This window comes from Barbus barbus (genome assembly GCF_936440315.1).
Source record: "Barbus barbus genome assembly, chromosome: 43".
NCBI lineage: Eukaryota > Metazoa > Chordata > Actinopteri > Cypriniformes > Cyprinidae > Barbus > Barbus barbus.
This window is the reverse complement of record NC_136721.1, coordinates 21,605,440-21,620,931: the sequence shown is the minus strand read 5'-3', so window position 1 is coordinate 21,620,931 and position 15,492 is coordinate 21,605,440. Positions and strand designations below refer to the sequence as shown.

At 36.6% G+C, this 15,492-nt stretch overlaps 1 protein-coding gene across 1 annotated transcript; it reads left to right on the top strand.

Moving 5' to 3' along the window:
* The first annotated feature begins 8,469 nt into the window (after positions 1-8,469).
* On the top strand, positions 8,470-14,400 carry LOC306862815 (corticotropin-releasing factor-binding protein-like). The gene is made up of 7 exons (XM_079405828.1): positions 8,470-8,599; positions 11,216-11,309; positions 11,554-11,711; positions 12,517-12,727; positions 12,963-13,105; positions 13,644-13,761; positions 13,877-14,400. The coding sequence occupies exons 1-7, from the start codon at positions 8,513-8,515 to the stop codon at positions 14,029-14,031; spliced, it is 966 nt and encodes a 321-aa protein (XP_079261954.1). The 5' UTR covers positions 8,470-8,512; the 3' UTR covers positions 14,032-14,400.
* The last annotated feature ends 1,092 nt before the right edge of the window (positions 14,401-15,492 follow it).

The window sequence follows — 15,492 nt, the reverse complement described above, 5'->3', positions numbered from 1 at the left end:
AGTGAATTTGTTCCTTGCATGTAACAGCAGCGCACAGGAGCTCAATAGTTGAACGGCTAGATGTGTTTTATCGACGGTTGTGTGATTCAATCTGGCTCCAAATATGTTTGACATCTGAAACCAGAAAACGGCTCCTTTGAGCAGTGCCTGATCGACGTCATCAATAATTAGGGCGATGCAGCGTGTGCGGTTCATCTTAGTGGTTTACAGACAAATAAAACAGTGCATGCACTGCTGACTCCTCACACGTTCATAAGGGCTGATATCTCTGAGGGCTATGTGGATCACTTCCTCATGAGCCGCTCCATTAAACACATTACAGTTATTACGTCTCTGCAACGCTCATCTTTATTTATTTATTTATCTCTTCTCTTCTTTTATAGGAGGAATGAAATATAGAGCTTCAAGACATCATTGGTCTGGTGAATTATGTTTAGGGTATAGGTGCAGCAAGGGTACAGAAGTTGGGAATCAGGACAAATAAGGTACTGGGGATTGATGGTGAAATGCTTAGGGGAACTGTTCTGTTTTATTGAAAAAAATAAAATAAAATTATATACAAAAAAATAAAAAATAAAAAAGTATATAAGTTTGGGATCAGTAAGACTTTTGAATGGTCCCTGATCAAGATTCCTATTTCAAATAAATGCTGTTAATTTGGAAATAATTGGAAGTATTGGAATGTTGAAAATGATGAGAATAAATGTTTCTTGAGCTCAGCATATTAGAATGATTTCTGAAGGATCATGTGACACTGAAGACTGGAGTAATGCTGAAAATTCAGCTTTGCATCACAGGACTAAATGACATTCAAATAGAAAACAGTTCTTTTAAATTGTAATAATATTTCACCATTTTTTCTATGTAACTTTTAAAATAAATGCAGCCTTGATGAGCATGAGACTTTTTTTCAAAAACATTAAAAAATTGTACTGCCCCCGAACCAAAAAAATGTACATTATAAAATTAAATAAAAATAATTAAAAAATAAATAAAAATCTTCTCTTTATTCATCAGGTCTTCTCAGTGTTATCAGGTTTAGAGTGTCCTGTGTGTTTATGTGTATGTGTGTGTGTGTGTGTGTACCTCAGGCTATATTTCTCCTCTGAAACCTTTGGACACATTACACGTCTCTCTCTCTCTCTCTCTCTCTCTCTCACACACACACACACACACAAATTCACACACACATACACGGGTTATACACAGAGATTTAAATCTGAATCTGCATCTGTTTTATAGAAAGCAGCTTCAGTGCTTCAGCGTCACATTACGTTATCATTATGCTAATATTATATTAGCGTTACATTAGTATTTCTGGTGTAATTCAGTGTTGGAGGCTTTCAGAACACTGAATGTGTGCATGTTTATAATACACAACGTCTCAAATGGACAGCCTCTCAATAAAGGCGAGTGGTTCTGTGTGTCCCATCATCGTCCCTGAAACAGTGAACCATTAAAATGTGTAATTCCATGTCTGGCAGTTATGAAACGCCATCTACCCCTCATTTACCAAAGGGCACTGTTTTATTTACTTCTGCACGCAGAAACTGGCCTCTGTTTATACAGCTTTTTTCCCTCTCTTTCGGTCACATCTCTCTCTTTCTGGTTGAAGTGTTTGCAAGAGCCTCTTTTATAAACTCTCTCTTTCTGTTCTCACACATGCACACAGAAACACATACACATGTCTTTCTGAGTGCGTGTAGGCCTCTCATATAGAAATCACTCATGTTCGTCATTATTGCATGAAGAGTCGGTGTGTGACCTCACCCAGCAGTCCCTCATAAAATGCTCCACTTGTGTCAGGATGAGCGTTTCAAAGAGAATTGAACACAAAACCAGTCATACGGAGCATCTGAGCATTTTTACAGTTCCCGCATGTATAGTGATAAAACGGTTTTGGGGATTAATGACACATTTTACACTTTACACACAATATTGAAATCAGAAAGTCACTATTTGCTGAATATCATCACATCTGCAGTGCATGTTCATGCTGCTTATTTTCAACAGGGTACACTCTTAAAACAGTCTTTATTGCCATCTATAGTTCCAATGAGAACCTTTAACATCCATAGAATCTTTATATACCAAAACGATTCTTTAAAATGGAAAAAGGTTTCTTTAGATTATTAAAATGTTGTTCACACCAAGAAAAATGGAATTGTTCACTGAAAGGTTCTTTGGGGAACCAAAAGTGGATGCTCTATGGAATCAAATATTTTTCGATAGTTTTAAAAGTGTAGATGGTAAGCATTTTTGTACTCTTCATATTGATCATAACAAAACAGAATCAAATAATAACCAGTCTCATAAGATCTGGAATTGCTGCATGCAAAATGAGCTCAACACTAATTTTGTAGGCATTTTTGTATCATTTGCATATTTTCTTTGGACTATTAAAGTGCATTGCAAGTGGTCATGCAATGGTGTTCGGTGTTATTAAAGTCACAGCAAGTTTGTTTATGGAGATTTGATCATTTTCTTTTGTGTCATTTTAATGAGTAAACTATATAGTAGTATACTACTTCTCAAAAGCTTGGGGTCATTAATATTTTCTGGAAGAATTGAATCATTTTTAATTAGTGCAGATGCATGTCCCCCTTTCTCATATCAAGCCATTCTCAGATGCCTGTCTGTATGACGTCACACAGACCCAGGCCCCTCCTACGATAGTTGATTGACACTAGCATTTTGCCCTGAGACCCACCATTGTTTCGACACTGGAGCAAATGTAGACAAGAATGGCTCCTAAGCGATTGAGGTGTTTTGTTGTTGGATGTAATAATGAGCATAGCAGTCGTCATTTACTCCAGACATCTGTTCACACAAATCATTAGTGATCCAGCCTCACCTAAAAAGTGAGCATAAGGTTCTTTTATGAATCTTTGCAAATCACCTTTCCTAATAATGTGCTAGTTTGCAAGTTCCGTGGCTAAAGTAAACAGTCGTCACCCCACGGAGGAGAGGGGCGGGGTGAGCAGAGCTCATTAGCATTTAAACAAACATGGACAAAAACGGCTTGCTGAAAACAGAGCTGATTTTGACAGGGTAAAAAGGGTGTTGTTTTACACTACCTTTGAGAATTTTTAATCAAAGTATGTTATAGACTTTTCATTAAGACCCTAAAGAATCATATCAACTTGTGGAAAATGGGCATCCAATGACCCCTTTAAGACTCAGGGTCATGTGACACTGAAGACAAAATTCAGCTTTACCATCAAAGAAATGAATTACTTTTTAAAAATACATTCACATAGAAAACAGTCATTTTAAATTGTAAAAATATTTCACAATATTATAATTTTTTTACTGTATTTTTGCAACTTCAAAGAACATAAGCAAAAACATTTAAAAATCATACCAAGCCCAAACTTTTGAACTATAGTGCATTTAAGGGTAAATACTGCTTTTATAAAGCAAATAACCTTTCCCCCCAATTTATCTTCTCCATTTTATGTATTTATAAATGTCTGTCAGTATTATAGCTGATCTCTCCAATCTTTCATGTGTAAGTTCTCATCTGCTGTGTCATAATGAACACATGGTTATATTTTTCTGCCATCATCATACCATTCAAGAACATCTCATAAACACATCCATCATATTTATCCTAACAAAGAGGACGCTGGAGCCAAACGCTCCATGTTGTACACACACGTGTGTGTATATGTGTGTGTGTGTGTGCATGTACGTGTTTGCCTCACTCACAGCTAAATTATTGCTTGTTTGATAGGTCCGTTCTTTTTTTTCTAAGCATACTGACGCTGTGTAATCCAGCATTAACTTTGCAAAAGGTGTTCTGTTATCTCAAATCCCCACCAAACTATCTGTGGCATGCTGTAGATTACAGCCAGATAACTTGAACTGATTTCTCAGTTTGTAAAAATGATCAAAATCTGTGTTTACAGTAATGCATTTGCAATGGAAGTCTATAGACTGCCATGCAAATACAAAAATTCTGTTGCTATTTACTTACTTATTATGTTGTTTCATAATTGTAAACCCAGTAACTTTAGTGTGACAGGAGGAAGGACATCAGAAGGGGATATATTGTAAATTGTTCATAATATACAGTGTACATTTATCCACCTATAACAGAATTCCCACTCTTAAATGATTTAGCTTGCATGCTTTAAAACACATTTCTGCTCTGAAACTATTCTTTGAACTGTCTTGCCCTACTTCCATTGCAAGTGCATAGCAATAAACATAATTCTTGTTTGTTTTTGAAAGCTGAGTCGAAATGTCCATTTTCTGTGGTCATCGACATGCTGTTGATAGAGCATAACTTGTACTGAATCCCAAACTTTCCTTTAATCTCTATGAAATGCCAATAAGTCATTCTTGAAGCACAAAGAAGCCACAGAAACACACTCAAGAGACTCTCCAGTCGCTAATACTGTAGCGATTTCAACATCTCGATCTGCGCGCACTGAGGGCCAAAGGAAATACATTCCTATTTAGACAAGTTCATAAGTCTTTTTCCTTGAAGCGTGTTCAATCTGTGCATAAGTGTATGTGTGAGTGATATCCTCGGAGAAATGGAAGATTAACGCTATAACAGTGGCCTCCTATCTGCCAAAGTGCGTCATTCTTTCTTCTCTCCTGCTGTACTCTCCACTGCATGGATGCAGGAATGAAATAAACGAAGCGGGGGATGGGGCGCACAGTTAGCCGGGATCAGTCAGAAATTTGGGTCGGATTCCAATAAATACACATCACACGGCGTATAGTAGGTCGTAAAATAACGAGCAAACACATGGTGAGGCATATTAGGTTTCATAGAGATCTGCAGGTTTGAGCTCAAGTGAGGAAACAGTCACAAGCACAGGTGCAAATAAGGGAGAGGATGTTTAACTGTGGTTTAACTGTATGGGTGGCCTTTTTTGAATAGATTTGGCCTGAAAACTTCTTGAGCACTGCATGTCAAATGCTTAGAAGTAAAGGTACATAACAGGAACTGTAATTTAAATGTTAGAATTATATACATACATACACATATATATATATATATATATATATATATATATATATATATATATATATGAAGAGTTCATTTGAAAAAACAGATAACTCTGTTTTTAACAATTCTCAGAAATCATGTTTTTTCATTGTGTATTCTAATTAATCTCAATCAATAAAAAAAAAACCCTGCTAACTAACAATAAAAAACAATAAAAACATGATTTTTGAAAATTTAAATAAATATATATATAAAAAATTAATATATATATATAAAACATATATATATATATATATATATATATATATATATATATATATATATGAAGTGCATTTCAACTTTCCCCCCAAAAAACCTCACTCTGTATGATTTCTAAGCGTTTTGAGGGTGGGTACATGGGTCAATGTCCTGAAAAGTCACCTTCACCTTGTACTACCTGTGTCATACCTGTGTCATTATACAAATTTATCCTGTCCTCATTTGTCACAAAAATGCGCATACACACACTCACACACACACACACACACACACACACACATATGTATATATATTCCAATTTTATATAAAATGTTTTATGAGATTGCAACTTTTTTGTTACCAGAATTTGAGTGATTTCAATATTTGTGTGTAATAAATATTAAATAAAATGTATATTTATATGATTGATAATATTTTGTAATAATATTAATAATTTATTTAAATTAAAAATGTAATAAAATTACAAAAAATACTTTCATCAATTAAAAAAAAAAAATGAAATTATGGGTTAACCAAAATGGGTAACAGGTTAAGAGATTTTCCCAGACATTTTTATTGTGGGATCAGTGTTTTTTTTTTTACTTTGCACAGCACCTCAACCAGCCTGACACAGCCACACTGGCTCAACCAATGGCATGAGTTGGAGGTGGGACTGTTTGTTTGACCAATGGCAGATGAGAGGAGTGATCAAGAAACCTGCTTGGGGTCCATAAGAAATAAATGTTTATTTTGCAGTTTTAATTGAATTTTCTGTGATGCGACTTCTGTCAGTCTGATCAAATAGTGAGTCTGATCAAAACAGGGATATTTCTTCACAAAACAAAAAATAAATGGAAGGTCAAGTGCATTGTGGGATACAGTTTTTCATGCAAAATTCTCAGGTTTTGTGGAATGTTTTTTTATAGATCATCCACCACATACAAAATACACTGCACATACATATGCAAGCTGTATAAAAAGCATGTGTGAATATATCCATTCATATTCTGCCAGAAATCGGAAAACTGTACTGGCCCTGTGTAGTTCACAAGAGGCAAATGTCCCCTGATTCCAGAGAGCGAGTGTGAGAAAGACAGCTGACCTTTCAGTTCACCCGGGGCAGGTAAGACTCTGATAGAAGCGGACACCGGCACAAGAGCTTGGTTTCAAATGCCAGAACGGGGTGTTTGATGGGTAGGAACGTCTGCAGCTCCCTGAACATGATAGTACACACTGGGTAAGGAGAAACACAAACAGCATGATGTTGGTTTCATTGGCATGTGTTAGAAAGCAACCTTTCAAAAACTTAAGCACACATACACATAGTATCATGCATTCTTAAAAGAACTGAATGAATGTAATTTTTAAGGGTCAGAACATGAGATAATAGAGCTTGATGCACTATAAAAGCACACTGCAAAACTTAGAACCGTCCTTTACTGAACTACGGCAAAAATGACTCATCTAAACTTTTCCACAATTTCCCGACGTCACACAGATAAATGCATGTTGCTGTGTGAGCAGTGAACATGAACCTAGCGATCAGCGCTGTTACTCATTTCATGCAAAAAGGGGGCGTTTCTTAAACAGTCCGCTCAGAGAGGGGGTGAAAAATGGTCACGAAACACAGAAAAGAAAAAAATACAAATGCATGATTTGTCTGCATGTTTTTGATTTTCATAATGTGGCTTTGTCCTTCCTTTGACTTCTGTTGTTCCTAAATTGAGCTAACTATAATTACAACACCCTAAAATGCTCTATACAGACACCTTTTGGCTTTTGAGACATTATTTAGTTCCCTGTTTTCAAGAAACCCTCATGCATACATCCAAACGTGTTGCTCATTCTGATTGTTTTGACCCGAGGTGACTTTCAGCGACTTTAATTCTCAAAGACCTTTAAGCTGAGTGCAAATAGGTTTAAGAGCAGTAAAAATCTGTTTTAGTGGGGTGAAACGCTGTTACTTGGATCACCTGACACAGTTGGTTCACTGTAGGTGTGAGAAAATAACACCAGTCTGAGACAATTAGTAGACAGCAATATTAATATGCAAGTGAAAAATTCAGCTCCCTTATTATATTATAATGAATTAATGTTATAAAAGGTTAGTTTACTCAAAAGTAAAAAAATCTGACATTATTTACTCACCTTCCTGTTGTTCCATACTGGGGTGACTCTTTTTTCTGTATAGCACAAAAAGTGACAGTTTGCACAGAAGGAAGCAATTCATACATTTGAAATGACATGACGGTGAGTAAATGGTGAGTAAAAGACAGAATTTTCTTTTTTAGCTGAACTATTCCTTTGAAACACCCAATCATACCTCACTGACTCACTGTATGTGACATTACTTCAGTCAGACCACGTCACCTTCCTCCCACTGCAGTGAAATTCCTCGCTGAGAAAAGGAGTACACATCTTCACTAAACAAAATAAGAAATAAAATAAAACCGATTTGCATTTTTTTTTGTTTACATGTTTTTTATGGTGTTTTAAGGTGCGATGGGGGTTTAAAATCAAACCCTAAAGAGATCCTATATTTACAATTTGTAGTCTATTGCTGATTACAAATTACATGATGCAAATTGTAGTCAGTAATGTATTCAAGATTACTCATGTTTACCAATGTATTCTGACTACTTCAGAGGATCAATAAATTATGAATAATTTACTGCTATTGTGTGAATAATTTGCAATCATGTAATCCATAAAAAACTGATTTAGCAGCATTTTAACACATTTAAAACTCAAGTTAGATTTATTTAGTTTTATGCAATCCAGGTTATGTGTATACTACTCAGCACTACACACACACACACACACACACACACACAAATATATATATGTGTGTATGTGTGTGTGTAATATAAAAACAACTCTACTTTTATTGTCTTTTAAAAATATTATGAATTTAATACTAGCATGCATTAAAAATAGTGACTAATATTCATTCACTGCATATTCATAAGAAATTACACTATGGCGAATCTCGGTAACATTTATCTTAGCCTGCTACTATTGCTCTTTATAGTGTAAATGGCCTCATGGATTTTACCGTTGTATTAAAACAATAAAAAATTTAGCTTAAAAGTCTATTTTTATCAGTCTATTCAATTACTACTAGAAAAAGTAGAATAAACACTATCTGTCATGCCTCTCTCTCTCTCTCTCTCGGACTCACATCAGTTGATCCATACAGGCAGCCCCCCCTCCTCTATTTATGTGAGGGGGTATAAAAGGAGCAGTCTGGTCGGGAGCTCGCGGAATTCTTCTCTTATTACGCAAATCTTCGCGGACAGACGCACGGAGATGTCGGGCACTTCGCGCGCACAGCTGTGTTTCCTCCTGTTGAGCGTCACGGCTCTCCGGGGACACGCGCGCTTTCTGGACATACAGGTGAGATATTCACACCTGCTCACCTCACACACGCGCACACACACACACACAATCATTAGAGTACTTTGATGGCTTTATATTTAACTTTTAATGTAACTATTGCGAGCTCTGTGTGTGTTTATTAGTGTTTTGGCTTTAACAGTCATTGAGCAATATAATGTTTGTATAGCCTATTATAACAATATAATGACGATAATGCAACTTTTATTATATCGTTTGTGAGCATATGCACTGCAAAATGTGTTTGTCAGGAAACTTAAAACATTGTAATGACACATTTAGTAATTCCGATCAAGCAAAAATAGATCGACTGCAAGTAGCCTACAATTTTTTAGTGCACATGCTTTATAGCAGTGGTTCCCAAACTTTTTGCTGTGTGCACCCCTTTCTAGTGTTTGACACCTGTCAAGCACCCCCACCACCTTTCTCCGATTAAACTCCAATTTTTTTTAACTAGAATAACTAAATACACATTTTCTGTATATTAGAAAATATACAAATTTCAGTTATAAATAAAAAATATTGCTTCCTACCTTTTTTAGTGAGATGGATGGGCCTGCATTTTTGCACACAGATCATCCAAATTCGGTGCAATGGACGACAGTTTTACTCTCAAATCATTCTCAGCATCTAGTCTTTGTCGATGTTTGGTTTTCAACAATGTCAGTGCAGAAAAGCCTGCTATAAGTACGTGGTTGCAAAGAGCATCAACACTTTCAGTGCCTGCTTTGACAATCCTGGATACTCCACCATTGTTGAAGCCCAGAAATCCACGAGCGACTTAATTCTGTGTCTCCCATCAGATGATAACTCTAGTTGTTCTTGCTCTTGAAATGAGAGATGTGGGATTGGAGGAGTGACATCAAAAGGATTCCCAATCAATGTCTGAGACTGGTCCATATGGGGGAAGTAAGTCCGCAGATTTTGGCTGAGCTTCTTGAGATGTTTAATTATGAGGCCTTTGACGTAATCACTTAGTGCAGCTTCCCGGGATTGCAAAAAATTCAGACAGCAGAGGAAAACTCGGTGGAGTTTGTATTTATCCAGTTAGCCCAGAAGACTAGCTTTTTAATAAGTGCTTCAACTTTGTCCTGGGTGTTAAACATGGTAGTATACTAAGGCCCTGCAGACTTAAATTAAGTTCATTAAGAGTAGAAAATATGTCAGATATGCCAGCTTCTGAAGCCAGATGTTATCTTGCAAGAATGAAGACAAATGAAATGGGTTATCACTTCACATCTGAGCTCAAAAATTCTTGATAAGACCTTTCCACGCGATAACCAGCGCACTTCTGTGTGCAGCAGAAGTGTTTCATGCTCGCTGCCCATTTCGTTGCATATTGTGCGGAAAATACGTGAATTTAATGGACGAGCTTTTATGAAGTTGACGATTTTCACAACGTCGTTAAGTACAGACAAAAGTTAATCTGGCATGTTTTTTTTTGTCGCTAGAGCTTCTCGGTGGATGCTGCAGTGTACGCAGGAAACTGATGGTGCAACTTTTCACATGAGAGCTACTGCTCCTTTGTGCCTCACTGTCATTGATTTCTGTACAAATTCCAACGCAGCGCGTCCAGTCAATTTCATTTACTCTGAAAACGCTATCCATCAAATAAAAAATATCTTCCCCTGTTGAACGAGTGGTAAGGGGACGGCAAAACAAAAAAATCTTCATGCACTGTGTTCTCAAATAAATAACTGGCATACACCAGAAGATTAGATAGATAAGCTACGTCAGTGGACTCATCGACTTGCAGTGAGAAAAATTCGCTGTTTTTTATTCTGCTTGTTAGCTTTCTGAGGATGTCGGCAGATATTGAATCAATGCGACGAGCCACAGTATTGTCGGAGAGAGGGGTTTTGTCCAGCGTCTAAGGGCCTAATTCTCTTCATCAGCACATCTCTGCTGGATTTCTCTTCTTCTCGTTCTTCTCCTCCGAGTCCAATCGATCGGGTTTCTCCATATAGGCCTATTCAAGGCCGGTGCACATCTCTCTAGAAGAGGCCGATGTAGATGGATCATCCCTACTGTCCCTTGATTTCTTTAAAGTGCCAGTTTTTAACCAGGTGTCCATTTTGATGAATATAGTAAGTGAAAAAAAAAGAAGAAGAATGAATTTACTATCACTTAGCGCCTAATGTGAAAGGGCGAGGCTATTGTGAAGCAGACGATTCCCGCGAAAAGAAATCGTGAATAATTTATAGGTTGCAAATTACAACTTGTAATATGATTTTTTCTCTCTCTCTCTCAATAAAAATACAACATGTGAAGTTTATCTAAGGCAAATACATAAAAAGATCGCCATTACAAACATTCTCACGCACCCCAGTTTGGGAACCGCTGCTTTATAGCATTTAATAAGTAGACTAGGCTATGATTAAATAGGCATAGCCTATGTTTTGTATGCAATTTGTATAATGTTTTATTTCTATATAATGTGCAAAGTTTTATGAAACTTTAAGAGCATTTAAGCTCTTTTGAATCCAAGCAATCCTAAAATCCTTATTTCCTTGCGCACCACTGGTTGAAATACAATCCTCATTTATTTATATTGTTTATTTTGACCCTTTTTCTACTTCTAGTCATTCCCATGTTCTGTTGTTGTTGTTTGACCAGGATAACGAGATCAGCCCGGAAGGATTATTATCTCTGCTCAGCTCTGAACTAAAGCGAGAGTTACCAGAGGAGTTTGTGTACCGCCGCGCGCTCAGTGAGTGACAACAGAAACCTCTGGGATTTCATTTGCCAAAAGACGCGCGTCATGGATGATACATTTATATCGTGATGTTGACTTCATATGTGTTTTAATACGTAGTTTTTAACTGTTTAATCGCTATATTAGCACAATATGGCACTATTTAATATTTAAAGAGTAGCTAGCCTATTCATCACCTATGTATAGTTTCAGGTTTTTCACCTTTTTTCTTGTCTTGATCTTCCTCCGTTTCTCTCAGGATGTCTGGACATGGTGGCTGTAGAGGGTCAATTTACATTCACAGCAGAACGTCCACAGTTAAACTGCGCCGTGTTTTTCATCGGCGAGCCTAGAGACATTATCAGCATTGAGTATGATTCGGTCAACATCGACTGCAGAGGAGGGGATTTCATAAAGGTGAAATGTTCTTACATCCCTGTGGTTTACAAAAGTCATTTAATAGTATTACAGTCACTTATTTTGTTCTAAGTATGGCCAAAAACAGCTGACGTGTTTGTGTAAATCTCTACCTGTTCAAGCTGTGAATGTACACTAAGCCAGGTTAATTCAGGGCGACAAAAGATCACGTGGCATGTCATTTTCAACCAGGTCTTACAACAACCATGTTTACAATTATCTAACATGTTCAACGCAAAAAAAAAAACAAAAAAAAAATTGAATTAAAATTCCAATTAAGCAAAAGTCATACGAGATTAATTTCGTCATGCATTCTGAATACAGCTAAGCTTTCAATTACTGTGCAAGATTGGTGTCAAATTAATGTAGTTTAATAGGACTGAAAAAGCCACATGGGATATTTTTGAAGTTAATGTACTGAATTAATTCCTGTTCTATGGAATGGACATGAAATGAGGAAATTTAAGATCATGCACTGAAACAAAACTGGCATGAACTCAACTGATGTGAAACAGTTAGGGTGAACTGAAGGGAATTATGTAAACTGAACTTGACCTGAACTAAATAGTGTTTAACACAGTTAACAATGTACACTGAAAAAAAAAAAAAAAACATGGCATAGGATGTACTTTGAAAGAATTTTCACTTAGAAACAGCAAAGAAATGACAAGTAACATTGAATTAAACATGAAATTTTGAAGTAGAAAGACTTCAATAGTATTTTCTTGTAAAACGTACTCCAATAATATTTATTTATAACTTTTTACAGTAGAATGGTGTTAAATACAACCTTTTTGTCTTTAAGGTATTTGATGGCTGGGTGATGAAGGGCGAGAAGTTTCCTAGCACACAGGACCATCCTCTTCCTCTGTACGAGCGTTACTCTGATTACTGCGAGACTGAAGTGACTCGACCAATCGTACGGTCGTCTCAGAATGTCGCCATGCTCTTCTTCAGACTCCAACAATCAGGGAGCAGCTTCACAGTAACATTCCGCAAACTCATCAATCCGTTCCGTAAGTGCACAGAAACACAAAATGACACTGGAAATTATGCATTTATCATAAAAAAATGTGCCTTTCAGCAGTACTGATGAACTTGAAAACTAATGTCACTAATGTCCTGAAGGTTCAGAGCGTTTACTCTGTTAGTGGAATGACATATGGCTCATGCAGAAGCCACGCTTGAAGCTTAACATGCAAGATACTGATGTTTAACCATCTGTCTGTCTCTCTTTCTCTCTTTTTGTAGCCTGTAATGTTGTATCTCAGACCCCAGAGGGCAGTTTCACCATGATCATTCCACAGCAGCACAGGAACTGCAGTTTTTCCATCATCTATCCAGTGGAGATCCAGATTGGAGAGCTCAGTCTCGGCCAACACAATGATCTCAAGGTGAGCATTTCTGGTCAAGAATTGTAACATTTACACAAACCAGCCTTCCAAATAAATAAATAGAATAAAATAATAAATATTACTTAATACATTTTATTTACAAATGTCACTATTTCAAAGTGTTTATATGTTTATGAAATCATCTCAATGGGGCACAAATCTGATTTCTGGTCAAGTAACAGTATTTAAACAAACAAGCCTTCCCAAAATAATTTTTTTTATTGAAAATAAAATTAATACATTTACAATTGCATTATTTTAATGCAATTGTATTAAAACAATATGGGGAAGTCGTGGCCTAATGGTTAGAGCGTTGGACTCGTGATCCAAAGGTTGCGGGTTCGAGTCTCCGGTGTGGTTAACTTGAAGCTGGGTGTCCAGAACAAGAAATATAAATAGAATCGAGTTAAATAGAGTGATTGCTTATTCAAGAATCTTTGAATTGAGACAAGCTAATTTGATATCATTAAAAATATATAGCTGATATAAGGACACTGATAATTATAATGAATTTGAGACTTCTGGTTTTTCCATATAGCGGTCCATTTTCGGCTGTGCCGGTTCTGGAGACTTTGTCGAGCTTCTGGGTGGAAACGGCATGGACACGTCCAAGATGTTCCCTATGGCAGACCTCTGCTACTCCTTTAATGGACCAGGTGAGCATTCCTACTTTATCTGTTGTGCATCATCATTGGTTCCAGCAGCAGTCGTGCTGAGCAATTTAGTGTACAAAGAATCTCATAAACCTCTCCATATCTTTCTTCCCATCAGCTCAAATGAAGGTCGGCTGTGATAACACTGTGGTCCGAATGGTGTCGAGCGGGAAGTTTGTAAATCGAGTTAGTTTCCAGTATCGGCTACTAGGCCACCAAGAGCTTCAGCAGATGAAGGGCAACAGTGTTGAAGACATGTGTTTAAGAGCATAAGACCCTCTCTGTTCCCTTCTTGTTCAGGGGGATGCCAAACTAAGTTGAGTTTGAGCCTTTGTATATTTTCCTTATTAAAAAAAATATTTATTTTTCGCCTCATCTTTTCATTTGACACTTCTGTTCTTTTTAATATCATAAACTTGTAAGATCTGTGGCTGATGTTAAATAAAATATGTACTTGTGTTGGTGCACATCACTGTTTTGTTCAGCATGTTTCATTTTGAAGCGCCCAAATAAAAACTGGAATCTAAAGAGCGGTACTGCACAAGTATTACAATCCAGTATGTACGACAAATGTAATTGTCTTTATTTATTTATCTGTATTAAAGAATTTTTGTAATAAAATCAGTAAACATGAGCAAAGCGAACTCTGGTTACGGTAATTTCTAATTTTACACAAGAAAACACTGACATTTGTTCTAATCTACTCATTTTGAAGGGGGGGAGAAAAGGAGTTCTGTCACAAATTACTTGGTGAACTGCCATTAAAAGGAATAGTTCACCTAAAAATGAAAAATTGCCATAAATTTACTCACCCTCAGGTCATCCAAGATGTAGATGAGTTTATTTCTTCTTCAAAACAGATCTGGAGAAATTTAGCATTGCATCTCTTGCTCACAAGTGGAGTGAATGGGTGCCGTCAGAATGAGAGTCCAAACAGCTGATAAAAACATCACAATAATCTACAACTAATCCACACAACACCACTCCAGTCCATCAATTAAGTTCAATGTTTGTAAGAAACATATATATCATTAAGACGTTTTAAACTTCAAACCATTGCTTTCGGCTAAAATATGAGATTTTTTGGGTGAAATATTTATTTAAGCCAGAACACATTGCTTTATATATAATGGAATTGTAATTCTTATTGTTTAGTTTCACCATAAAACAATTAAAGTGTGAATTATATCAGCATCTAGCTAATTATCTCACAGTATGTATTTTTTACACAATATCAGTCATCATGTGCTAAAAAGCAATGATTGCCTGCGAATATTAACCTGAATTATGAATGGCAAATAAAATGTAAAAAGCACTCTAGGATACTTGTATCAGCAACTTTTCTGAGATGACCTCTATTATTGAGCCATCAAGTAAAAAAAAAAAAAAAATCTAAACTCCAATGTTTTGAATAACATCCCAATTCTACATGACAAGACAAGATGCATGACTATCAATTTAATGAGCGCTAGTCAGTTGGACCTAAACTGTTGACCTGAATCCAATAGACTGCTTAATCACTACTTTTAAATCAACAGATCGATTAATGTTTTATCGCCACACTCTCGTACTGCAGATGCTCATCATCATCGCTGACAACCTGCTCACATCATGACTGCAGAGGTGTTGGGCTTTGCCTTATCCTGTCAAATCTGTCCTATGATGGAGGACGATGTTCAGACACGTCTTTTTTTTGCATGCACCAGGCATCACCAAGGTCCCCTCAACATCTTG

Coding starts and splice junctions, on each gene's coding strand:
- LOC306862815 (XM_079405828.1), top strand. CDS start 8,513: ATGTCGGGCACTTCGCGCGCACAGCTGTGTTTCCTCCTGTTGAGCGTC. Junction 12,728..12,962: donor CAAACTCATCAATCCGTTCC/GTAAGTGCACAG, acceptor CTCTTTTTGTAG/CCTGTAATGTTGTATCTCAG. Junction 13,762..13,876: donor CTACTCCTTTAATGGACCAG/GTGAGCATTCCT, acceptor TCTTCCCATCAG/CTCAAATGAAGGTCGGCTGT.